At 42.3% G+C, this 26,864-nt stretch overlaps 1 protein-coding gene and 1 long non-coding RNA gene across 2 annotated transcripts; one reads left to right on the forward strand and one right to left on the reverse strand.

The window, feature by feature from the left end:
• Positions 1 to 25: 25 nt before the first annotated feature.
• On the forward strand, positions 26 to 26,864 carry LOC103006268 (uncharacterized). Its single transcript, XR_009009894.1, has 6 exons — positions 26 to 998; positions 1,399 to 1,489; positions 6,747 to 6,878; positions 21,584 to 21,648; positions 24,836 to 25,017; positions 26,796 to 26,864. It is a non-coding gene; the product is annotated as an uncharacterized LOC103006268 (long non-coding RNA).
• LOC103011144 (histone H3.3-like) lies at positions 18,615 to 19,025 on the reverse strand. The gene has a single exon (XM_007175566.2). The coding sequence runs from the start codon at positions 19,023 to 19,025 to the stop codon at positions 18,615 to 18,617; it is 411 nt and encodes a 136-aa protein (XP_007175628.2).

A 26,864-nucleotide genomic window follows, 5' to 3' on the forward strand; every position in this document is an offset into this window, starting at 1 on the left:
GGTCTTCCGGGGGGGAGGGGCGGCGAGGCGAGGCCTGCGGGGCGGGCGCCCGCCCGGGCGGGCACGTGGGGCCCCTTCATTTTCGGCGTTGGGGCGCCCAGCGCCAGCCCCCACCCCCGCCTCGGACCCGTGGCGGCGGTCGGTGGGGAGAAAGACCAAAACCCACCACGCGCTGCCGTCAAATTCACGGCTCTGCTCATGGTTTCTGGGGAGGGCTAGAAACATGGCCATAAAGAGAATGGCGTCTATTTACATAATGCTTTGTCTGCATTTTGCAACTCTCTTTCGTTTACCCGCAGAACCCCCACCTCCTGCGCTGGTGTCGTTTTAGTCGCTGCCGCCTCGTCAGACATTTAAGACAATGGCGTGCATCTTGGGGGACCGCATTTACTCCAGCTCTGGGGAGTTCCTGCGGTTTTCCCCGCGCGGCTTACGCTCCCGCTGCTGCCTTTCGGCCCTTTCCCCGCTCGGTGCAGCCACGGCGCCCAAGCTCTCCGGGGGCGGCCCCCAACAGGGCCCGCCATCTTGGAGGGCCTTTTTTGCCGTGTGTGGAGCCGCGCGTTCCTCCCGGTAAAGAAAGGTCGCTGGGGCCCTTGGTGCGCCAGTTGTGATTTCTGCCCCTTCTCCTCGGCTGAGCCAGACAGAAAAGGCCGAGTGCGCGGGGTGCTTCAGGATCCCCCAGGGAAAGCGGCTAACGTGGCGGTCCTTCCCTCCCCCCTCCCTTTCTTCCCCGTGGGGGTGGCCGCCATGTTTCCTGAACACAAAATGGCGACACGTGGCCTATATTTGTCGCCAACGAGAAATAGGGGTCGGGCCGAAAGCTCTAGAACGCGGCCGCCCCCCATCCCCCCGTCCCGCCCGTGAGCCGGGGCCTTCCCCGCGCAGCGAGTGCTCTGACCAGATTGGGATGAAACCCCGCAGGCTGGTCCCAGCCTCAGCGGGCGAATTTTAATACATTTCTCATTAATTTGAAACGGGGACGCAAATAACTGTAAAATGTAAGCATCATACCGAGTCTCTCGCTCATTTCGTTTAATAATGGATAAGGGGGGGGGCAGTACCAAAACATTTAGGAATCACTACTTGTAAAGAATGAGATGGGAAATTATTGCTTTCCTAGATTTCTAGCATAGGCTATTGTGCTAGAGAGATAAAGAAATGGTATTATAAAGTTTCTTTTTAAAAAAAGGCAATTTCCATGAAGCGACTAGGATACCTAAGAGCTGGCCAGTGAACCTCAGTTTGCCATAGTTGTTGACTTGTAGGCTAGAAGGGACAGACATTTATTGTGCATTTACCAGTGCCAGATCCTGTGCTAGCCATTTTACTGCATACTGTCTTTAATTTTTACAATGACCCTGTGAGGTACGTGTTATCTCTCTCTTTTTTTTTTTTTAGCAGATGAAATCACTTAGGCCCAGAGAGATGCAGTGACTAATTCAAGGTCACACAGTGTCGAGGATGGAATCCAGACCTGATACAGTTATTGGTGAGCACATTTGCAAATTTTTCTCTAAGTCAGGGTTTTGAATTTAAATGCTATTTGGACGTTTAGGTGGGCTTGTTATTTCAAGGAACCCCTCAGGTAATTTTTTGTTGCATAGTCACCCCCTATTTGTATCTATTTGGGGATTCCCAGTTTCTCCTGGTGTGAGCTATGCCTGTGAGGAGCTCAGAGGCTATTTTTTTTTAATGAGTTGTCTGGGTGAGGATAGAGAGAAGGAAGTGATTAAGCCCTGCATAAAGGCTCAAGTATCTGTCAGTCCAGCCTGGTTTGTGGCGCATTTGAGTCTACCTGGCTCTGTGGGAGCAAGCAATTTCTCTGACTCACTTGCTTCCTTCAGCTACCCATGGGCATGACTTCCGCCTTCCCCATCCCAACCTCCACCCAGGTAAAAATAAATAAATTTATTCTGGCACCAAACCTCTATTTGTCTGCAGATATTGACAGAGCATGACAGAGTGGTAGATAAGTCATGGTCTGTGGACTTTTCAGTTCAATGTAACAAATAACTTGTGGACCAAGCAACAAATATGTGCTGAAACAGGGCTATGCTTGTATGGGTATTAAGAGGTGGAGAGAAGGGCTTGTTGCTTCCTTTAACTTACACTAATATTGTATATTAGACTTTCCAAAGTACTTTCATATTACCTTAGATAATCCTACAAACAACTTTAACAGGTAGGTACATAACAGCAACAATGACAGTCATAGCACTAAGTGCTTACTGTGTGCCAGGCACTGTTTGAACCTTTATTTTGTGCATTAATTCAGTGGTTCTCACAGTTTTAAAAGCAAACCACCATGAGAAGTATATTTTACGTAATTGAAACATATATGCACACATATAGATAAAGGAAACAAAATTATTGCAAAACAGTACTTATTCATACTACATGCAGTGTACTCTGGTAATTTTTGTTGTCTTCTTTACATTAAAAATAAAAGAGGCACACATCACACTAAAGGATGAAAAACCCATTATTAGGTTGTGACCAATATGATTAATCTACACATTTAAACCTCACAAAACCTCCTGAGATGGGGGTGATGTTATTTCCATTTTAACAGAGGTACAAAGAGAAAGATTTATCTAAGGTCACACAGCTGTTAAGTGGTAAAACGAAGATTTGAATCGAGGCAATTTGAGCCCAGAGCCTATATACTTAACCATTAAGGTAGACCGTCTGTGGTCTCTGCAGAGGGCCTTATCTTGTAGAGAGACAGTTGATCTTAGTAAATGTTAAAAACTTAGGAGACAACAAAAGGACTAAATTGCATATAATCAAGAATTATCCTGATTCAAAGCATTCTGGTCCTCTAAATCTGCCACCTGTTTCTTTTCCCTAAAGAAAATTTTACCCACTGGGTATGTCTTCCCAAGACTGCAATTTTAAGCCTTTTTTGGCAGGCATATTTCTTTCTTTTTTTTTTTTAACATCTTTATTGGAGTATAATTGCTTTGCAGTGGTGTGTTAGTTTCTGCTTTATAACAAAGTGTATCAGCCATACATACATATATATCCCCATATCTCCTCCCTCTTGCGTCTCCCTCCCACCCTCCCTATCCCACCCCTCTAGTTGGACACAGAGCACCGAGCTGATCTCCCTGTGCTATGCAACTGCTTCCCAGTAGCTATCTGTTTTACATTTGGTAGTGTATATATGTCCATACCACTCTCTCACTTCATCTCAGCCTGCCCTTCCCCCTCCCCATGTCCTCAAGTCTATTCTCTCTGCGTTTTCATTCCTGTCCTGCCCCTAGGTTCTTCAGAACCTTTTTTTTTTTTTTTTAGATTCCATATATATGTGTTAGCATACGTTATTTGTTTTTCTCTTTCTGACTTACTTCATTCTGTATGACAGTCTTTAGGTCCATGCACCTCACTACAAATAACTTAGTTTCGTTTCTTTTTATGGCTGAGTAATATTCCATTGTATATATGTGCCACTTCTTCTTTATCCTTTCATCTGTCGATGGGCACTTAGGTTGCTTCCATGTCCTGGCTATTGTAAATAGAGCTGCAGTGAACATTGTGGTACATGACTCTTTTTGAATTATGGTTTTCTCAGGGTGTATGCCCAGTAGTGGGATTGCTGGGTCATATGGTAGTTCTATTTTTAGTTCTTTGAGGAACCTCCATACTGTTCTCCATAGTGGCTGTATCAATTTACATTCCCACCAACAGTGCAAGAGGGTTCCCTTTTCTCCACACCCTCTCCAGCATTTATTGTTTGTAGATTGTTTTTTAATTTTTATTTATTTATTTTAGTTTTGGCTGTGTTGGGTCTTTGTTGCTGTGCGCGGGCCTTCTCTAGTTGCAGCGAGCGGGGGCTACTCTTGGTTGCAGTGCACGGGCTTCTCATTGCAGTGGCTTCTCTTGTTGCGGAGCACGGGCTCTAGGCTTGCGGGCTTCAGTAGTTGTGGCACACGGGCTCAGTAGTTGTGGCTCACAGGCTCCAGAGCGCAGGCCCAGTAGTTGTGGCACATGGGCATAACTGCTCCGCGGCATGTGGGATCTTCCCTGACCAAGGCTCGAACCTGTGTCCCCTGCGTTGGCAGACGGATTCTTAACCACTGTGCCACCAGGGAAGTCTCTGTAGATTTTTTGATGACGGCCATTCTGACTGGTGTGAGGTGATTTGCATTTCTCTAATGATTAGTGATGTTGAGCATCCTTTCATGTGTTTGTTGGCAATCTGTATATCTTCTATGGATAAATGTCTGTTTAGGTCTTCTGCCCATTTTTGGATTGGGTTGCTTGTTTCTTTAATATTGAGCTGCATGAGCTGCTTGTATATTTTGGAGATTAATCCTTTGTCAGTTGCTTTGTTTGCAAATAATTTCTCCCATTCGGAGGGTTGGAGGGTCTTTTCGTGTTGTTTATGGTTTCCTTTGCTGTGCAAAAGCTTTTCAGTTTCATTAGGTCCCATTTGTTTATTTTTGTTTTTATTTCCATTTCTCTAGGAGGTGGGTCATAAAGGATCTTGCTGTGATTTATGTCATGGAGTGTTCTGCCTATGTTTTCCTCTAAGAGTTTTATCGTGTCTGGCCTTACATTTAGGTCTTTAATCCATTTTGAGTTTATTTTTGTGTATGGTGTTAGGGAGTGTTCTAATTTCATTCCTTTACATGGAGCTGTCCAGTTTTCCCAGCACCACTTATTGAAGAGGCTGTCTTTTCTCCATTGTATATTCTTGCCTCCTTTATCAAAGATGAGGTGACCATATGTGTGTGGGTTTATCTCTGGGCTTTCTATCCTGTTCCATTGATCTATATTTCTGTTTTTTTGCCAATACCATTCTGTCTTCATTACTGTAGCTTTGTAGTACACTCTGAAGTCAGGGAGCCTGATTCCTCCAGCTCCGTTTTTCTTTCTCAAGATTGCTTTGGCTATTTGGGGTCTTTTGTGTTTGCATACAAATTGTGAAATTTTTTTGTTCTAGTTCTGTGAAAAATGCCATTGGTAGTTCGATAGGGATTGCATTGAATCTGTAGATTGCTTTGGGTAGTATAGTCATTTTCACAATGTTGATTCTTCCAATCCAAGAACATGGTATATCTCTCCATCTGTTTGTATCATCTTTAATTTCTTTCATCAGTGCCTTATAGTTTTCTGCATACAGGTCTTTTGTCTCCTTATGTAGATTTATTCCTAGATATTTTATTCTTTTTGTTGCAATGGTAAATGGGAGTGTTTCCTTAATTGCTCTTCCAGATTTTTCATCATTACTGTATAGGAATGCAAGAGATTTCTGTGCATTAATTTTGTATCCTGCTACTTTACCGCATTCATTGATTAGCTCTAGTAGTTTTCTGGTAGCATCTTTAGGATTCTCTATGTATAGTATCATGTCATCTGCAAACAGTGACAGTTTTACTTCTTCTTTTCCGATTTGGATTCCTTTTATTTCTTTTTCGTCTCTGATTGCTGTGGCTAAAACTTCCAAAACTGTGGTGAATAATAGTGGTGAGAGTGGACAACCTTGTCTTGTTCCTGATCTTAGTGGAAATGGTTTCAGTATTCCACCATTGAGAATAATGTTGGCTGTGGGTTTGTCATATATGGCCTTTATTATGCTGAGGTAAGTTCCCTCTATGCCTACTTTCTGGAGGGTTTTTATCATATGTGGGTGTTGAATTTTGTCGAAAGCTTTTTCTTCATATATTGAGATGATCATATGGTTTTTCTCCTTCAGTCTGTTAATATGGTGTATCACATTGATTGATTTGCATATATTGAAGAATCCTTGCATCCCTGGGATAAACCCCACTTGATCATGGTGTATGATCCTTTTAATGTGCTGTTGGATTCTGTTTGCTAGTATTTTGTTGATGATTTTTGCATTTATGTTCATCAGTGATATTGGCCTGTAGTTTTCTTTTTTTGTGGCATCTTTTATCTGGTTTTGGTATCAGGGTGATGGTGGCCTTGTAGAATGAGTTTGGGAGTGTTCCTCCCTCTGCTATATTTTGCAAGAGTTTGAGAAGGATAGGCGTTAGCTCTTCTCTAAATGTTTGATAGAACTTGCCTGTGAAGCCATCTGGTCCTTGGCTTTTGTTTGTTGGAAGATTTTTAATCACAGTTTCAATTTCAGTGCTTGTGATTGGTCTGTTTATATTTTCAATTTCTTCATGGTTCAGTCTCGGAAGGTTGTGCTTTTCTAAGAATTTGTCCATTTCTTCCAGGTTGTCCATTTTATTGGCATATAGTTGCTTGTAGTAATCTCTCATGATCCTTTGTAATTCTGCAGCAGACATATTTCTTTAATCTCTTTGTGTCTGAGTATCTCCAGGACTCTACTCACTTTCCCAATGAAGTCTTCTCTTTCCCAGCTGTCAGGACCGCCTGCATCAGAATCTTACAGCCCCTCCCTTGGGTAGCCCACATTTAGCTGTTGATGAAATTGTAATGTGTCTTGATGTTGATAATGTGTTGTAAGGGCCTCAGGTGCCTTGGGTGACCCTGAGATCTGGCAAAGAGGGTACTGGACTTGAGAATTGGTGGCTCTGGCCCCTAGCTCCAGCTCTGCCACTAAGTAGCTTTGAGAGTTCTACAATTCAGTTCATTTGTCTGGGCCTCAGTTTTCCCATCTGTAAAACGAGATTAGATGCTCCCTAAGGCCGTTTCTAATTCTGTCCAGGGAGTGATGATATTTGATGATCTTGGTTATTTATCCCTGGGAGGGAGGGTTGGGTAAATGTTTTACTTACTTATGGTAAATTCTGCACTCCCTTCCTCAGACCTGCGTTATCTTGCGGATATGTGAGTGAATTCCACACCACCCATTTTACAGATGAAGCCACTGAGATACAGAGCAACTGACTAAATAGTCACCACCCCACTCCTGGAGCCTCACATGACTCTTCTCCCAGGTTGGTTAAAGGGTTTAACAAGGTTGGGAAGGTGAGTCAGGCTTACACTTTAGAAGTTGAACCACAGGATTTTTGCTTCCTCTTACCACATTGGCATGTTATATAAAACTTTTCCAAGTGTTATTTAATCATCACAGTCAACTTTGCCAGGGAGATATTATTATGCTCATTTTATGAAAGAACCGTCTTTGGATCAGAGTAGTAAAATGACTTGACCAAGGTTACACAGCTTGTTAGGATCTGAGCTAGGTAGGCCTCTTGACTCCTAGTTGTGGATTGTTCCTTTCCTTGGCTTCTGATGCTTGTGGCACTGACTTTAACACATGGAATAACTTTTTAAATTCAAAGAGTTTTCTATCCAGTCTTTATTTTTCTGTCCCAGAACGTCCAATTCACTTATGTTAGGTTACTGACTCTTTTGGTTCAAGAGAATCTCCTTTCTCTGGTTCTTTAATGTTTACATTTATGGGTTTGGGAAGTGGTAGGAATGAGACTAGGTTCCCTGGGGGCAGGAACCACCTTTTTTTTTTTTCCCAACCTACCTGGCCCAGCAAGTATCCTATAGCTTTTGAAATTTGTCCTATCAACACGCAACATTTTTCCCAAAAACATGGTTTCTTTTCCTCTTTGCCCTTCATATTTAGCTTCCCATTTCTCTTTTATTTAAAATTATTGTAAATTAAGAGGACCTTTACCCTATTTCCAGGATACTACAGAGTGCAGTTTAGAAACATGTCTTACCCACTGGGGATAGTAACAATTTGACCTCATATGCTGATAACCCTGTGCTGCTGTTAGGGGGTCGCTACTTGGTTTCCTCAGAAACAGCAGAAATATGTTGGTGTGCTTTACAGAAGTGACCAGGATATACAGCAACATCCTTGGCCTAAGTTCTCCCAGTTGGGCAAAGCATTGCTCATGTATTCCCCAGGGTCATTTTAACTAAAATAGGCCTGGAGAACAGAGTGCAGAGAAAAGTTAAAAGGAAAATGAGAACAGAATGTGAATGCAAAGTATAGAATGAGAGGAAGTGGGAAAAGGTAAGTAAAGCAAAGAGAGAAAAGAATAGGGCAGAGGGGACTTCCCTGGTGGTCCAATGGTTAAGAATCCACCTTCCAATGCAGGGGACCTGGGTTCGATCCCTGGTCAGGGAACTAAGAGCCTATATACCGCAGGCCAACTAAGCCCGTGTGCCATAACTGGAGAGCCTGTGTGCTGCAACTACAGAGCCCACACGTTCTGGAACCCGCGTGCCACAATTAGAAGCCCGTGGGCCACAACAAAGGATCCCATGTGCCACAACTAAGACCTGAAGCAGCCAAAAATAAATAAATATTAAAACAAAACAAACAAAAGAAGAATAGGGCAAAGAGGAGAATACAGAATCGGTGGAAGGGAGGTGAAGAGAGCAATCCAGAGGTCCATTAGCCTCTCCTATGGTGTGGGACAAATCAAGGAAGAGCAGCTAGTATGATAACTCCTCCTGATCTGATTTTGAGCAGCACATATCTTTTCTTATCCTCTATTTCCAGTGTCAGGTAGGGGAAATTTCTTTGTTTCTGCTATCAATTGGGGATGTGAATAGATGCCAGTAATTTTATTTTATTTTCTTTCTTTCTTTTTTTTTTTTTGTATTTTGGCCATGCTGCATGGCATTGCGGGATGGTTCCCCGACCAGGGATCGAACCCAGGCCTCTGCAGTGAAAGCACTGAATCCTAACCCCTAGGCCGCCAGGGCACTCCCTGTTTTATTTTATTTTTATTGACGTATAGTTTTACAATGTTGTGTTAGTAAGAAACTGTTATCAATATGTATACATTCTTTTTTATATTCTTTTTCATTATGGTTTATCACAGGTTACTGAATATAGTTCCCTGTGCTATACAGTAGGACCTTGTAGTTTATCTATTCTACATATAATAGTTGGCATCTGCTAACCCCAAACTCCCAATCCATCCCTCCCCCACCCCTCCCTTGGCAACCACTAGCCTGTTTCCTGTGTCTGTGAGTCTGTTTCTGTTTTGTAGATAGGTTCATTTGTGTCATATTTTAGATTCCACATACAAGTGATATCATATGGTATTTTTCTTTCTCTTTCTGGCTTACTTCACTTAGTATGATAATCTCTGAGTCCATCCATGTTGCTGCAAATGGCATTATTTCATTCTTTTTTTATTGCTGTGTAGTATTCCATTGTATATATGTACCACGTCTTATTTATCCATTCAGCTGTCGATGGATATTGAGGTTGTTTCCACGTCCTGGCTATTGTGAATAGTGCTGTCGTGAATATAGGGGTGCATGTATCTTTTTGAATTACAGTTTTGTGTGGATATATGCTCAGGAGTGGGATTGCTGGATCATATAGACGCCAGTAATTTTAATATTAGCCTCAGTTCACCTGGTTTGTCAAGGAAAATGTGCTACAAAAATCACGTAAGGTATTCTAGGTCAACTTTCATGTTACTCGTTCATTCAGCAGGCACTTGATTGTTTGATATGTTTCAGACACTGAGGCTATAAAAATGAATGAGATAGTGTCCTTGCCCTCAAGATGTTTATGGTCTGGAGAGGTAGACAGAGAAGTAAACAGATTCACAGTATAATGTGTTAAAGTATTGGGATATGAGTAAGCTGTGGTGCTTACCAAGTTGTGGTGTTACGGGTTCAGAGGAGGGCCCTTGATTCAGCCTTGGAGGGGATCTGGGAAGGCCGCCTAGAGAAGTTGTCATTCAGGCTGAGTCCCAAGTTGGCAAATTGCACGGTGGAGGGCAGGGAAGGGTATTCTTCCCAAAGGCAGGGAGCTCAGTCCTTTCAGAAGTTGTAGCTGTTTCATGAAGACATGAAGGATGTTTGCATGATCCAGTTTTTGGTGAATATTGTTCTGCTTCAGGAGTGTAGATTATTGAGACTTGACTCTGTTCACTAGAGCACTGGTCCCCAACCTTTTTGGCACCAGGGACCGGTTTCGTGGAAGACAGTTTTTCTACGGACAGGGTGGGGGGGGGGATGGTTTCGGGCTGATTCAAGAGCATTACATTTATCATGCACTTTATTTCTATTATTATTATATTGAAATATATATTGAAATAATTATACAACTCACCATAATGCTGACAGGAGGCGGAGCTCAGGCGGTAATGCGAGCGATAGGGAGAGGCTGTAGATACAGGTGAAGCTTTGCTCGCTTGCCCGCCACTCACCTGCTGTGCTGCCTGGTTCCTAACCAGTACTGGTCTGTGGCCCGGGGGTTGGGGACCCCCACGCTAGCGCACAGAAAGTTAAAGTCCTTATTTTGTAACAATAATTCTCTTTTAAGGTGAAGACACTAGAAATCGCACTTCTTATCTAGAGATTTTAAGGACAAAATGTAAACAAAGTACAGCCTTTGAATTAGCAAATAATTATTAACCCTTTGTACAGTAAAAGAAAGCAGCTACAATAAACGGCATATCCCTTTCTCATCCAACTTTTGGATTTTATTGTGTTCTGCTTTGTTTATAAAGGGATGTGTGTGGAAATTTAGGGTCTTTGTTTAGCTGCTTAGGATGTTTGAGTTAGGAAGGAGGAAAATGAGTTCAAGAATAATTGCTACTTTATGGCAGAACAAAAGAAATACATTTAAATAGCTCATTTCTCTGATCCCATCTACTGAACACAAGTAAGACTTGGTCGGGGACATTGTTTCAGAGAGACAGTTACTTCAACCAGATAAAGCATTTGCTCAACATTATTCCCTGTGTAAAGTCTGCTGTGTCCATATTAAGAGCATTGATTTTGTTTTTTGAGATGCACATATAGCTGCATTAAACAGAAACCTTATGTGTATTCATTGGACAATACTGGGATTTTACCTAGATTAAAAGAAAAAAATGTGTTATGTGTGGATTAGGGAGGAATGCTTAGAAAATAGTACATAGATTCAGTGGTCATTTCTCAGTCATCTTCTTGATCTCTCAGTAGTATTTGACACTTCCTCCTCACACACTAGTTTCACTTGGCTTCCAGGATGCCACTACCTTGGTTCTCCTTCTACCTCAGGAGCCCCTTCTTCTCAAACTCCCACGTACCGCCCCGCCCTTTTGGCTGTTTCCTTATCTCCTCAGCCCCCAATGATGGAGTACTCAAATCAGTCCTCGGATCACTTCTCTGTCTACACTCATTTACTAAGTGCTCTCTTTTAAGAATTTAAATATCATTTATACCCTGAGAATTCTCAAGTATATATTACCAGCTTGAATGTCTTCCTGTGAACTCAAGACTCTTCTGTCCAGCTGCCTACGGGATATCTCCACTTGTGTATGTAATAGCTTCTTTTTTTAAAAAATTAATTAATTAATTAATTAATTTATATTTGGCTGTGTTGGGTCTTCGTTGCTGCACGCGGGCTTTCTCTAGTTGTGGCAAGTGGGGGCTCCTCTTCGTTGCAGTGCATGGGCTTCTCATTGCAGTGGCTTCTCTTGTTGAAGAGCACGGGCTCTAGGCGCACGGGCTTCAGTAGTTGTGGCTCGCGAGCTCTAGAGCACAGGCTCGGTAGCTGTGGCGCACAGGCTTAGTTGCTTCGCAGCATGTGGGATCTTCCCGGACCAGGGCTCAAACTTGTGTCCCCTGCATTGGCAGGTGCATTCTTAACCACTGCGCCACCAGGGAAGTCCTGTAATAACTTCTTGAACTTAAAATATGCAAAACATTAATCCTGGAACTTCTCGTCTCAAACCTGTACCTCTGGCAGTTTCTCCCCATCTCAGTTTCAGTTATATTGAGGACTCTCCCTTGACTCTGTTCTTTCTCTTTCTCTCATCATCCAATCCACCAGCCAGTCCTGTGAGCTCTACCTTAAAATGCATCCAGGGTTTGAACACTTCTCACCCCCTTCCTTGCTACTACTGGAATAGCCTTCTAAATGGTTTTCCTGCTTTTGCTCTTGGTCTCCCCCAGTCTAATCTTTTTTTTTTTTTTAACATCTTTATTGGAATGTAATTGCTTTACAATGGTGTGTTAGTTTCTGCTTTATATCAAAGTGAATCAGCTATACATATACATATATCCCCATATCTCTTCCCTCTTGCGTCTCTCGTCTCTCTCCCTCCCGCCCTCCCTATCCCACCCCTCTAGGTGGTCACAAAGCACCGAGCTGATCTCCCTGTGCTATGCGGCTGCTTCCCACTACCTATCTATTTTACATTTGGTAGTGTATATATGTCCATGCCACTCTCTCACTTTGTCCCAGCTTACCCTTCCCCCTCCCCGTGTCCTCAAGTCCCTTCTCTAGTAGGTCTGCGTCTTTATTCCCGTCCTGCCCCTAGGTTGTTCATGACCTTTTTTTTTTTTTTTAGATTCCATATATATGTTTTAGCATACGGTATTTGTTTTTCTCTTTCTGACTTACTTCACTCTGTATGACAGACTCTAGGTCCATCCACCTCACTACAAATAACTCAGTTTTGTTTCCTTTTTGGCTGAGTAATATTCCATTGTACATATGTGCCACATCTTCTTTATCCATTCATCTGTCGTTGGACACTTAGGTTGCTTCCATGTCCTGGCTATTGTAAATAGAGCTGCAGTGAACATTGTGGTACATGACTCTTTTTGAATTATGGTTTTCTCAGGGCCCCCAGTCTAATCTTAACAGTGACCAGTATAATCTTGTTATGTGTATATCAAATCATACCACTCTGCTGAAAACTATCCACTGGGTCCCACCCAGATTAAAAACTAAAGTCCTTCAAGTGATCTACAAGGCTGCATGGGATCTTCAACATAACCCTTTCCCAGCTGCTCTGACCTCATCATCTATCACTTTCCCTTTGTGCTCTGGCCACACTGGTCTCCTTGCAGTTGCTCCAACATGCCAAGCCTTGGGACCTTTGTAGTTGTTTTTTCTGGAACACTTATTCCAGATGTCAGTGTGGCCTCCTCCGTTACCTCCTTCAGGTTTCTGCCCAACTGTCACCTAATCTAAGCATTCCTTGACCATCCTATTTAAAGTAAAAACCATCTCCTGCTCTGTGCCTTCCTTGTTTCCCTTCCCTGCTTTATTTTTCTCCACAGAACTTATTACTATTTGACATACTGTTCATTCATTCATTCATTCATTCATTATTTAGATATTTTGAGTCCTGCCTACTGTGTACCAGGCACTGTTCTAGGAACTCTCTACTATAGTTTATTATTTGTCACCCATGACTAGAATGTAAATTTCATCCACTTTGTTTTGCTCATTGCTATAACCCCACCTCCTAGCATAGTACCTAGCACATAGGAGTTGAATGAATAAATTTATTCTTTTTTAAAAAATTTATTTATTTTTTTGGCTGTGTTGGGTCTTAGTGGCAGCATGTGGGATCTTTCTTTGTGGCGAGTGGACTCTTCATTGTGGCGCACAGGCTTTTCTTTAGTTGTGGCGCATGGGCTCCAGAGCGCGTGGGCTCAGTAGTTGCAGCATGCGGGCTTAGTTGCCCCGTGGCATGTGGGATCTTAGTTCCCCTACCAGAGATCGAACCCATGTCCCCTGCATTGGAAGGCGGATTCTTAACCAGTGGACCACCAGGGAAGTCCCAAAGTTATTCATTTTTAAACAAAAATGTATTGAATAAATAGAAGGTTGTGTACCAGTTAATAGATCTTTATGAACAAGACATTGTTCCTGCCCTCAAGTTGCTCACTCTAAAAAACACTTATTTTGAACTGTGCTCTCTAGCAGGATAAAGTGATACATCATTTTGGAATTGGGGAGGTAAGAACTGGTGTGCGGGGGTATGGTATGGATATCTTCAGAGATGAAGTCCTGCTTTGTTAGGCTTATCAATAATTTGCACTGTTTCTGGGAGGGCAGGATTGATGATAGCTCACTGCATTACTGGCTTTTTGGGTTACAACATCTGTTCTTACCTTGTTAGAGCAAGAGTTTCTTAAAAATCCCATTATCAGTCTTGGTTCTTTTTAACCTTCAAGGAACCATCTGTCATAACCACTTCCTCTCAGGCTTAGTGAAGGAGTTTACTATCTTTACCTTCCTCCATATCTGTAAGTTCTTTTCCAGAGACCCTGGCCATCCACTTACCAGCTGTATGGTCGTGAACCTCTCTGAACCTCAGTTTCTGTGCTTGTCAAACGGAGATAGTGATGAATGACACCAGTCTTACTTCTTGTGAGGATTACGTGACTAAATAATCTGCTGGTTTTGAGAACAGGAGAGTGGAAAGGGGAAGGAGGTAGAGGACAACTAAAAAAAAAATACTGTATATCTGTGCTTTATTTATTTTTTAAAATATTTATTTTTCTTTTTGGCTGAGTAAGGTCTTAGTTGCAGCATACGGGATCTTTGTTGTGGCGTGTAGGCTCTTTAGCTGTGACGTATGGGCTCTGTAGTTGTGGCACGTGGGTTCCAGAGCACGTGGGCTCTGTAGTTGGGGCACGCGGGCTCTCTAGTTGTGGCGCGTGGGCTTAGTTGCCCTGTGCCATGTGGGATCTTAGTTTCCCAACCAGGGATCGAACCCGCGTCTCCTGCATTGGAAGGCGGATTCTTAATCACTGGACCACCAGGGAAGTCCGATCTGTGCTTTATTTTGAAAAATATAATAAGCATATGTTTCTTCTCTAATGAGAGTAGTGAAGATTTTATTTTTTAAAAACAGACTTTAATATATTGTTTTTTATAGAGTAGCAGGTTTATAGAAAATATTTCCTTGCCTCTCCACCCAGATACTTACTGCTGTACTACATGAGGGAGATGAAATACTAGAACCTCACTGCAGGCTGCCCAGTGAGCTGGTTGGTATCTAGGTAGGAAAGCAACCATTTCCCTTGAGGTGAAATTAGAACTCAGGAGGTAGTAGTATTTGAGAGTCTCAAAGGGATTGATGATGATGATAATGACAACAACAGCAATAATGGTAATGGTGAACCTTGATGAACAAGGCCCTGCACTAAGCACCTTATATGGATTGGCTTATTTTAACAACGTAACAACCATATGAAGCTGGTGCTATGAGAAGCAGAGCAGCGTAGGAGGAGGGAGCATAGACTCTGAGGTCAGACCTCCTGTACTGACATCTCAACTTTGCCAGTAACTAGCCATGTGGCCTTGAATAAGAAGACTGTGCCTCATTTTCCTCATCTGTAAAATGAGGGTACTAAGGTACCAGCCTCATAAGGTGTTTGTGATGATTTAGTAATGTAAGCTATGTAAAGTGCTTAATGTAGTGCTTGGCACATAGAAAGTGCTCACCAGATGTCAGCTGTTATCATAATCAAAATAGCTGTTATTCTCATTTAACAGATGGAGAAATAAAGGCTTAGAGAGAGGTAAGGTAATTTGCTTAAGTGATACAGCAAATAAATGATGGAACAGGAATTTGCATTTCAGGCCGTCAAACTCCAGAGCTGTTGTTCTTAACCTTTACACTATACCACCCGTCATGGGTTAAGAGGAAGAGACTGGACCCACAAGAATTGCATTTTGGGTTTGGACCTCCCTAACTTTTATTTGTGATCTTAAATATCTTATCACTATAGCATGTACTTGGTTATTCTCTGAGTTGACTCTTTCCTAGATCCAAAGAAATGAATGAGTGATGGATTAGTTGTAGTCTTCCCCTGCTAGGGATTGGGTGTTCCTGGCCAGGACCAGGAAATGGAGCTAAGCAAATACCTTTGTTCTTCCCAGTGCTCTTTGGACCAGAAGTAGGAGCCTGTCTCGTCTCATTTGTTATTATGATTGTCTTTCTTCTTAATGCAACTGGTAATGATGAGAAACAGAGGAAGCAGTATACACATTGAGCACTTTCTGTGTGCCATGCATTTTACGTGGATTATCTCATCATATCCTTAAAATAACTATAAGGTAGTAACTCTTATCCCTATTTTATAGAAACAGAGAGGTTAGGAAACTTGCTTAAAGTCACAGTAAGTGGAGCCTGCGCATCTGGAGTCTGTGCTCCGCAACAAGAGAGGCCGCGATAATGAGAGGCCCGTGCACCGCGATGAAGATTGGCCCCCACTTGCCGCAACTAGAGAAAGCCCTCGCACAGAAACGAAGACCCAACACAGCCATAAATTAAATAAATAAATAAATAAATAAAAACCTTTAAAAAAAAAGTCACAGTAAGTGGTAGAGCTGGGATTTTTTTTTTAATATTTATTTATTTATTTACATATGTATGCATGCATGCTGCGCCGGGTCTTAGTTGTAGCATGTGGGATCTAGTTCCCTGACCAGGGATTGAACCCGGGTCCCCTGCATTGGGAGCACAGAGTCTTAACTGCTGGACCACCAGGGAAGTCCCCCTAGAGCTGGGATTTGAATAAGCAGTCTGGCTCCAGAGTCCGTGCTCTTAACCTCTGCACTCTACTGCTTCTATTTCTCTTCTACCTGTGTAAAGTACGTAGTATGGGTCAGTAGCATGGGACTTAGTAGGGCCAGTCCTACTGAAAAATGGGACAACTTTACTGGGCTAGGAATGAGGAGGCCTGCGATCTTGTCTTGACCCTGCCACCAACTTGCCACATCTAGGACTTCACTTTTCTCAGCCTGTTGTCCTCATTTATTAAACAAAGGGGTTGCTCTACATGGTCTCTGAGATGATCCTTCTAACTCTGATATTCTGTAATTGATCATATTAAGTGAGGAGGATAATACCTGCTCAGCTCCTTGATCTGGAGCATTGGTATTTGTGAGGTTTCAGGGAGCCTGCTTTGTGCAAAGGAAGATGATAGATTTCAGGGCAGAGAATGAGCTGCCTTCCTGAAGAAGGTTGATCTGGGCTCTTTTTTGAGGCTGGTTGCCAAGGGAACCTAGCCTCTGGCCAGCAGCAGCCAGGAATGCTTTGGTTGAGGGTTGGGAACCGATAACTAAAACAAGCAGCACATTTAGGTTTCACTTTCCACCCCCCACTCCCATTCACCACAGCTACCTGCTAGTTGTATACAGTTTCTTTGTTAGGCACTGTTTTAAGTACTTTATAAAGTATCATATTATTTAATCTTCATAGTAATCTTATGAGATGGGTACTATTATTGTTCTAAATTTACAGACAATAAGAGTGAGGCAAATAGAGTTAAGTAATTTGTCCACATTTACTTAAGTGGAAAGTGGTATCAAACCCACTAAGTTGTACTGGCTTCTTGGTCGGAGCTTGAAAAAAAATGCAGAGGGAAAACTCTTTAGTTATTTATTAGTGGGTTTTGTTTTGTTTATGTGTTTACTTTGTTTTTGTTTTATTTAATAGAATGACAGACACTTGGAATTGGAAAGGGCCTTTGAGGTAATACAATCAATCTCCTTGTCTCCAGACTTCCGTTCAGTTACAGAATTGCTTTATATAGTCCCCTGACAGATGATCATTTAAATCAGGGGTCCCCAACCCCCCGGCCGCGGACTGGTACCAGTCCGCGGCCTGTTAGGAACCGGGCCGCACAACAGGAGGTGAGCAGCGGGCAAGCGAGCGAGCGAACCTTCATGTGCTGCTCACCATCACTCGCATTACCGCCTGAACTCTCCCCCCGCCACCTTCCTTTCGTGGAAAAATTGTCTTCCATGAAACTGGTCCCTGGTGCCAAAAAGGTTGGGGACAGCTGATTTAAATTATTTTTGAATACTTCCATTGCTGGGAAGCTCATCACTTCTTGAGGAATCCCATTATAGTTGTTTTTTTTTCTTTTCCATTATGGTTTATTACAGGATACTGAGTATAGTTCCGTGTGCTATACAGTAGGACCGTGTTGTTTATCTGTTTTTTTTTTTTTTTAATTTGGCTGTGTCAGGTTTTAGTTGTGGCACGCAGGATCTTTCATTGTGGTGAGTGGGCTCTTCGTTGTGGCATGCGGGCTTCTCTTTAGTTGTGGCGCGTGGGCTCCAGAGTGCGCGGGCTCAGTAGTTGCACCATGCAGGCTTAGTTAACCCACGGCCTCTGGGATCTTATTAGTTCCCCAACCAGGGATCGAACCTGTGTCCCCCGCATTGGAAGGCGGATTCTCAACCACTGGACCACCAGGGAAGTACCCTGTTTATCTGCTTTATATATAGTAGTTTGTATCTGCTAATCCCAAACTCCTTATTTATCCCTCCTCCACCCCCTTTCCCTTTTGGTAACCATAAATTTGTTTTTTATATCTGTGAGTCTTTTTCTGTTTTGTAAATAAGTTCATTGGTATCATATTTTAGATTCCATGTGTAAATGATATCATGTGGTATTTGTCTTTCTCTTTTTGACTTCACTTAGTATGATAATCTCTAGGTCCATCCATGTTGCCAAAAATGGCATTATTTCATTTTTTAACGGCTGAGTAATATTCCATTGTGTTTATATGTACCACATTTTCTTTATCTATTCATCTGTGGATGGACATTTAGGTTGCTTCCACGTCTTTGCTACTGTAAATAATGCTGCTATGAACTTTGGGGTGCCTGTATTTTTTTTCATTGTCCAGAAAAATTTAACAGGTTTATATATAATTGTTATAAAATTGAACTGCTGAAACTTGTTTACTGAAACATTTTGACTTGCATTAATGCTTTAGGTCCCCGCATTTATATTAAAAATTCACACACAAATGAAAATGGAAAAATTGCCAATACCTGATTTCTGTCCCCTGTTTTTCCACCTGCAATCATATACTTAGGTACCTTTTGACCCCATGGGGGAAAAAAATCTAATGTTCAGAACTACCAATAACAGGAAGAAGAGAAATTTTTTTTTCAAGAATGAACTATGTCCCATCAGAGTGGATTCTTAAGGGTGTTTTACATGTATGCGGCGTGCTAGCTGGATGTCGCTTGGCATAATTGTTACACGTTTGGCATGGAAAGCACACAGGTTGGTGTCTTCAAAAAGCCCAGCCAGATAGATCTCACTTTCCTCCTGCAAAGCACCAGTAGCTGCACTCCGGAAGCGCAGATCTGTTTTGAAGTCTTGAGCAATTTTCCGTGCCAGATGCTGGAAGGGAAGTTTGTGAATCAGAAGTTCAGTACACTTCTGACAACGTCTGATTTCACGGAGTGCCACGGTGCCAGGCCTGTAACGCTGAGGTTTCTTCAGCCTTCCAGTAGAGGGCACACTCTTGCGAGCGGCTTTTGTAGCCAGTTTCTTCCTTGGTGCTTTACCACCGGTCGATGTGTAGGCAGCCCGCTTTGTACGAGCCATGGTGTAGAGACCTCCTTACTTACCCTACTTCTCCTTCAGCTGGAGCTTGGCTGCCTGTATCTTTTCAAATTAGAGTTTTCTCCGGATATATACCCAGGAGTGAGATTGCTGAATCATATGGCAACTCTATATTTAGTTTTTTAAGGACCCTCCATACTGTTTTCCATAGTGGCTGCACCAATTTACATTCCCACCAACAATGTAGGAGGGTTCCCTTTTCTTCATACCCTCTCCAGCATTTGTTATTTGTAGACCTTATTAGTGATGGCCATTCTGGCTGGTGTGAGGTGATACTTCATCGCAGCTTTGATTTGCGTTTCTGTAATAATCAGTGATGTTGAGCATCTTTTCATGTGCCTATTGGCCCTCTGTATGTCATCTTTGGAGAAATGTCTGTTTAGGTCTTCTGCCCATTTTTTGATTGGGTGGTTTGTTTTTCTGTTATCGAATTGTATGAGCTGTTTGTGTATTTCAGCAATTAAGCCCTTGTTGATGGTATTGTTTGCAAATATTTTCTCCCATTCCGTAGATTGTCTTTTCATTTTGTTTATGGTTTCTCCCATTATACTGTTGAATAGCTCTCACTGATAGAAAATTATTTCTTGTTTTGAATTGAAATCTAATTGAGGTATCTTCTCATCATTTATAGGCCTGTCTCCTGGAACCATACAGGGTAAATATAATCCATCTTCCACATCCAATCTTGTGAATGTTTGGAGACGTTCTTCCTGTTTATAAGGAGTATTTGCAGTTTTCTCATAGCATCTAAACTTGCTTTCAGTTCAGATTGGTCTGCACAAAAGCATTCTCTGTCTCTTACTATTTGCAGGTGCAGCCTTGCAACAAATTATGCTTCACATCTTGTGATTAGTTAGCACAAAGTGTGGGCCCTTCCCACATCCTTGGAGAATGAATGGTTAGTGAGCTGAATCTATACAGTTTTATATGAGCCCGGTGGGTTTGCAGTCCCCTACTCAGAATCTCTAAGACATCAGGCTGCTGCCCCGTACACACTGTCAGAGATCACAAAATGGCTGGAAGTTTATCCGGGCACTTGATGAAACTGCATTTACTTCATCAGGCCACTAGGTGATGTACAACTCGCAAACCCAGACTGCCAGGGAGGGTTGTGTATAGGACGGTTTCTGTTTGTACTTGGAAATGCTATCAGAAGTCACTTGGTACAATTTCATGAAAAGGTTTTCTTAGGGGGAGGGGAAACATGTCTTGCATATACTTTGTCTTTCTCGGCTTTGTTCCAATTTTAAATATTAATTTGACTAGGATACTTTGAGTGATTTTCTTAGACAAGGGGCATGGATGGTCCATTTATTTATTTACTTATTTATTTGTGTGTGTGTGTGTGTGTGTGTGTGTGTGTGTGTATATCTTCACGTATGAATGATGTCTTGGCTGGGTTTAGGATTCTTTCCTTTTTTTCCTTTTTGGCTGCGCCACACGGCTTGTGGGATCTTAGTTCCCCAACCAGGGCTGGAAGCTGGGCCCTCGGCAGTGAAAGCACAGAGTCCTAACCACTGCACCGCCAGGGAATTCCCAAGGATTCTTGAATAGTAGTCCTAGTCTCTACAAAGTATGCAGCCTTGTACTGTCCAGTTTCTAGTAATACAGATGAAAAGTCCACTGCCAATAGGTTTCTCTTTCCTTTGTAAGTAATAACCATTTCTCTTTGAAAGTTTGTAAATTTTTTCTTCATGCTTAGTGTTTCATCATGATAGGCTTAGGTTTGATTTAAAAAAAAACAAAACCCTGCTTGTCACTTGATAAACCTTTTAGACTTAAAAACTTAAGTCTTTTCTCAGTTCAGGGAAGTTTTATTGCTTTCCTTCTGTCTGTTTCCAACCTCCTTACTTTATAGATGAGGAAACTGAGCCCAGAAAGGTTAAATGACTTACCTAAGGGTCACTCAGGTAGTTAAAATGAACCTCAAGCAAATAACCTGACTCCTTTGATGAGGTACACTTTCATTGTATTGAATATTGCTCTAGTGAGAGAGCCATTATGAACTAATCAGAAATTTTTTAGTGAGACAGGAATTTTTCCAAGGGGTCATGAGGAAATGAAGAAGGAAGAGGAGATGATAGAATTCGTTAGGATTAAAATGTGGCCCATATGAAGGACTGCAAAATTCAGAAGTTCCCCCCCGCCAACCCCATTATCCCAGTTATTGGAGATAACCCCAAAGCTCTAGAACTTAATAAAGCCAGGAACTTGATTGAACATTTGGAGAATTCGATATTTAGTTGTCAGAAGTTGGATAAGTGTGGTCATGCCCTGTTGTAAATATTGGAAAATATGTAAATGGCATCTGAAGGCTTGGAGACAGATATCATAAACTGTCTTATCAGTGGTCTGGTTTCTGTTTTGAGTTCCAGCTTGGGACCCTTTTCTGCTGGGAACCACCTGTTCCTGGCTCTGTTGATCTTTGGATTTCCCCAGCCCTTCAGTCCCTTTCAGTTTTGAAATGAAACCTACCCCAGAGGGTGAGGTCAGGTACCGAGAGGACTTTGACAGCTCACACCAGATTGTTTTCTTTCCAGAGCCGTGCAGTATGTGACTGTGTGAGGCATGAGGCGCAGCAGGCCGTGATACAGACTAATTGATGGTGAGTCAGCTGTTGGGTAAGACCTCAGCTAGGCAGCGTCATCTCTTCGGGTAACCAGGAAAACATGTAGACCAAACATGTTGTCTTTCAGGCTCAGAAAGTTGAAAGTTAAGAGCACAGTCACCAGAGGTCTACCGTGATCTCTCTGCCTTTGGTTTACTGAAGAAGGAAAGGCTTTATTTCAGTGTCTTTTCTCCTCATTTATAGAACCTTCTTTTCAGGAAGAAGCCAAGTCCCTGGCCTCTTTCTGCTGCTCCAGGAAGTTTCTAAACTTTTCCACTGTGCCTCCTGGAATTGCTGCTTTGATGGGGAATGATTCCTCTAGATATCCCTAGACCACCCCCCACCATGCCCCCAACCCCTTCACAGAATGCAGCGTCCCCTCTTCCTTTTGTCGTAAATGTTGTTCCCACCATGTTATGGCACTTCGCTTGGAATCTTTATAAGTGGAACTGGCTGGTTCTTCAACTTGCCCGTACCGCTTCCCCCAGTTTTGCCTGACTGCCCCTCAGCCTCATCCCCCAGCACTGCAGAGCTGCTTCCAGATCTTTACATACTTCTTCCCCTTGGAGGCTGCTGCTGGCCTGTAAGGCCACCTGATCCCTGTCCTTGAAGCTGGCATCTGTACTTAGTCTCCCATATTTGTTTAGGACTTTGGTATTTGACCTCCCTTCCTGGGGTTCTGGCCCAGTCTAGGGGATCTGTGGCCAAACTTGGCCTGGGGCCAAGGATTCAGGCTAGAGCATGGAATTAGGGGGGCTTGGTGTTAACTTCTCAGACATGGGCAGATGGCAAGCCAGAAGATCTAAACATCAAGCCAGTCAGGGATGGAAGGAACAGAGAAAATTTACTATCTGAAGTAAAGGATGTCCTTTGTAGGCTCCCTCTTTCCCACTTTTCAAAATTGAGTTATTTTTTAGAACAGTTTTAGGTTCATAGCAAAACTGAGTAGAAGGTACAGAAATTCCCATTATTTTTTGAAAAATTGATCTTTAATTTTACAGAGAATATAGTAATCTAAAAAAGTCAAAACATTGTAGATTTTTTTTTTAAATTCTTGAATGTATTTTATTTCAGATTGAAAAATGAACAGCTTCCACACTGTTCATTGCAAGATACACAGTATCTTGTACAGTGCTGGTCATTTGAGGAAATGTACACACCTCAATTTCTCCTTCATGCTTTTCTTTTAGAAAGATACTGTTTACCAAAAAGAAACTTCAGCAGTACAGGAAAAACTATTTTCCCAATAAATGTATGAGAAAACCTAAGATTCCCAACGGAATCAAGATTATCTTCCTGCTACCACTACCTTAATATAATCACATGCTTATTGGAACACTAGTATCTGCACCCTAAGAGTACATTTACTTTCAACAGTTAGGGTGATTCTTTTTTTTAAAAATAAATTTATTTATTTATTTATTTATTTATGGCTGCGTTGGGTCTTCGTTGCTGCGTGCGGGCTTTCTCTAGTTGTGGCAAGCGGGGGCTACTCTTCGTTGCGGTGCGCGGGCTTCTTGTTGCGGTGGCTTCTCTTGTTGTGGAGCGCGGGCTCTAGGCGTGCGGGCTTCATTAATTGTGGCACAGGGGCTCAGTAGTTGTGGCTTACGGGCTTTAGAGCACGGAGTCAGTAGCTGTGGCGCATGGGCTTAGTTGCTCCGCGGCATGTGGGATCTTCCCGGACCAGGGCTCGACTCGTGTCCCCTGCATTGGCAGGTGCATTCTTAACCACTGCGCCACCAGGGAAGTCCTGAAGTTTTTTTGTTTTTTTTGTTTTTTTTAAAGACTCACCCTCGGGACTTCCCTGGTGGCGCAGTGGTTAAGAATCCGCCTGCCAATACAGGGGACACAGGTTTGATCCCTGGTCTGGGAAGATCCCACATGCCGTGGAGCAACTAAGCCCATGCGCCACAGCTACAGAACCTTTGCTCTAGAGCCCGCGAGCCACGACTACTGAGCCCGTGCACCTAGAGCCCGTGCTCCACAACAAGAGAAGCCACCGCAATGAGAAGCCTGCGCACTGCAACGAAGAGTAGCCCCCGCTTGCCACAACTAGAGAAAGCCCGCGTGCAGCAACAAAGACCCAACGCAGCCAAATAAATTTTTAAAAAACAAAAAAAAAGCAAACAACCAAAACTTCAGTGTAGTAAGTGTAACATGGGTCTCTGCAAGTATTAAATGTCTGAGATAGGCAGCTAATACTGGATTTAATATTATTTTATAAATAATTGTTCCCTTAGCAATAAACATAAGTCTACACATTCACAATAGTCCCAGAAAATAAATACTATGATTATGCACAGTATGTATGACAAACTAGTTTCAAACAAACCAGTTTCAGCATCTTGATAAAAATTCAGATCAAAATAAAATGTGACTCTAAAATTTAAAACATTGTTAAAATAACATCACATTTAATCTTCCACGGTTTACACAAGTATTATGAATTTCCAGTTTTGGAACACAATTTTCTGTTGTGAATTAAAATACGAACATACTGAAAACTGTTAATTTCAGAACATTGTAGATATTTTGAATACTCCTGCTCCCCGCTCCCCTGTTTCAATTATTTCTGTATTTCCAGAGGCAACCTGTTAGTGGTTTAGAATGTACCTCCCACACTCTGTGTGTGTTTGTGTACATATGTATGAACCCAGAAATTTTCTTTTTTTTTTTTTTTTTTGGCCACACCATGCGGCATGTGGAACTTCCCTGACCAGGGGTTGAACCTGTGCCCCCTGCAGTGAAAGCGTGGAGTCTTACCACTGGACCACCAGGGAAGTCCCAGAAAATATTTAAAATGCTATTGCCGTGTTTTATTTATTTACACAAATGGGGTCACATTTTATGTATCATTTTTATATTTCTTTCTTTGATTCAGTAATGTGCCTTGACAGTATTCCATGTTGGTACATAAAGATACTTCTCGTTCTTTTTGGCTGCTGTATAATATTTCATAGACTAGATATACTGTATTTTATTTATCTGTTTTCCTATTGAGGGACATTAAGGTATTTCCAGTTTTTTGTTGCTGTTAATGATTCTTTTTGTGTTTAAAAATTTTTTTTTAAATTTTCCTTATGTATTTTTAAAAAATTTATTTGTTTATTCAACTTATTGTGTTTTAAATGTCAGCAATCTGTTCCTAGGCTTTTTTTTTTCCTTTTCTTCCTGCTCCCCGTAGGTGATCTCAACTTCTGTGACAGCTTCAGTTACCATCTACGCATGGATGATGACCAAATCTCTCTCCAGACCAGACTATCCAGCTGTTCACATGGACAGCTCCACTGGGATGTTTTGAAGACTCAGCAAAATGAAGCCTTCTGCTCTTCCCCTCTTGCTCTTCCTCCAGTGTCCTGTCACATGGTAAATAGCACCACCACCCACGCAGTTGCTGGGCCCAAGGCCTAGTAGTCATTCTAAGTCCTACCCCTTCCCTTCCCACAGCTGACAACCAGCCTGTCATAGGATTTGTCCTCCCCAATATTTCTTGGATCCAGTTGCCTTTTTCTTCTTCTTCTTCTTTTCATAAATTTATTTATTTATTTTTGGCTGTGTTGGGTCTTCGTTGTTGTGCACGTGTGGGCTTTCTCTAGTTGGGGCGACTGGAGGCTACTCTTTCTTGCGGTGCGTGGGCTTCTCATTGCGGTGGCTTCTCTTGTTGCGGAGCACGGGCTTCAGTAGTTGTGGCACGTGGGCTCAGTAGTTATGGCTCTCGGGCTCTAGAGCACAGGCTCAGTAGTTGTGGTGCGCGGGCTTAGTTGCCCCGCAGCATGTGTGATCTTCCCGGACTAGGGCTCGAACCATGTCCCCTGCGTTGGTAGGCGGATTCCGTGCCACCAGGGAAGTCCCCAGTTGCTTTCTTCTTCATTGCCACTATCCTCTACCTTAGTTTCCTAATTTATAAGATACAGTATTTGTGAGGTTTAAATGAATTAATATATAAAAAATGCTTAGAACAGTGGATCGGCAGCTAGTATGTGCTATGTGAGTATTAGCTATTACCATCATCCTTGTTCCTGTGCCCTTCTTCCTCTTCTTTCCCTTAGTCTACGTAATCCACTCTCATCTCTGTCTCCAGTCTTAATCTTATTCTCCCCTACCTCCATTCTGTTCTCTACATTGTAGCCAGAGTGATCTTTATAAAATGTAAGAATGATCATGATCTAACTCCTCTGCTTAAAAAAGCTTCAGTGATCTTACTATTGGGCTTTTGCATGTGTGTATTGTTAACCCCGCTTAGAATGCTTTTTCCCTTGGTCTTTGAATGGCTGGTTCCTTTTTATTTAGAGACCTACTTTTAAATGTCATCTCCTCCAGAGAGGCTTTCCCCTGACCACCTAATGATTATAAAGTAGCCACCCATATACATACTTTCTAGCACCTCACCTATTTTAGTTCTTTGCATAGCACTTATCAATAAGTGATATTTTTCTAGTTTAGTCACGTACTTGTTTATAGTCTCCTCCAATTAGAACGGAAATTCTCTGAGAACAGGGATATTGTCTGTTTCATTTACTGTTATAAATAAAACATAGGACAATGCCTAGCATATTGTAAGCACTCAGTGAATACTTGTTAAGTGAATGATAAAACAGCTTCATATCTTCTAAGACCCTTCTTGGTCTCTCCAGCAGCATCTGCCCCAGTATTCTCTCTACCTTGACCTCCCCAGCTCATCTCATCTCTTCAGATATGCTTTCTTGCTGCAGGGCCTTTACATACGCTGTTTCTTCTGCCTAGAACATGCTTCCTTAAATGCTCTGCCACTGCTTGGGTATCTCCTATTGATCCTTCAAGTTTCATCTTAGGTGTAACTTCACCTGGCTAGCCTTCTTAATCTTACAGCTACGTGTGCATTGCCTTTAACTATCATACATGTTGGGATTATTTAATTGTCTTTCTCCTTCATTAAACTGTAAGTTCTATCAGACAAAGGCCTATGTCTTGCTCACCATGTATTCTTAGTCCTAGCTGCTGTGGGATAGAAGGATCCCTTGAGGTGTAGGTGGTGGGCAGGAGGGATGGAGTACTAGGGATATCACCTGAGGGCTAAGAAGGTGTGCCTTAGAATGTCAGGGGGAGGTCTAGACATTTGACCTGGCTCATTGTTATTCTCCTTATTCCACCTTTGGTGATTCCAGTGTTTGCCAGGATGAACCAACTAACATACTTGGGATGAACCATCTAACATGCTTGTCTCTCTCCAGGAC

The sequence above is a fragment of the Balaenoptera acutorostrata genome, chromosome 12 (genome assembly GCF_949987535.1).
Source record: "Balaenoptera acutorostrata chromosome 12, mBalAcu1.1, whole genome shotgun sequence".
In the NCBI taxonomy this organism is placed as follows: domain Eukaryota; kingdom Metazoa; phylum Chordata; class Mammalia; order Artiodactyla; family Balaenopteridae; genus Balaenoptera; species Balaenoptera acutorostrata.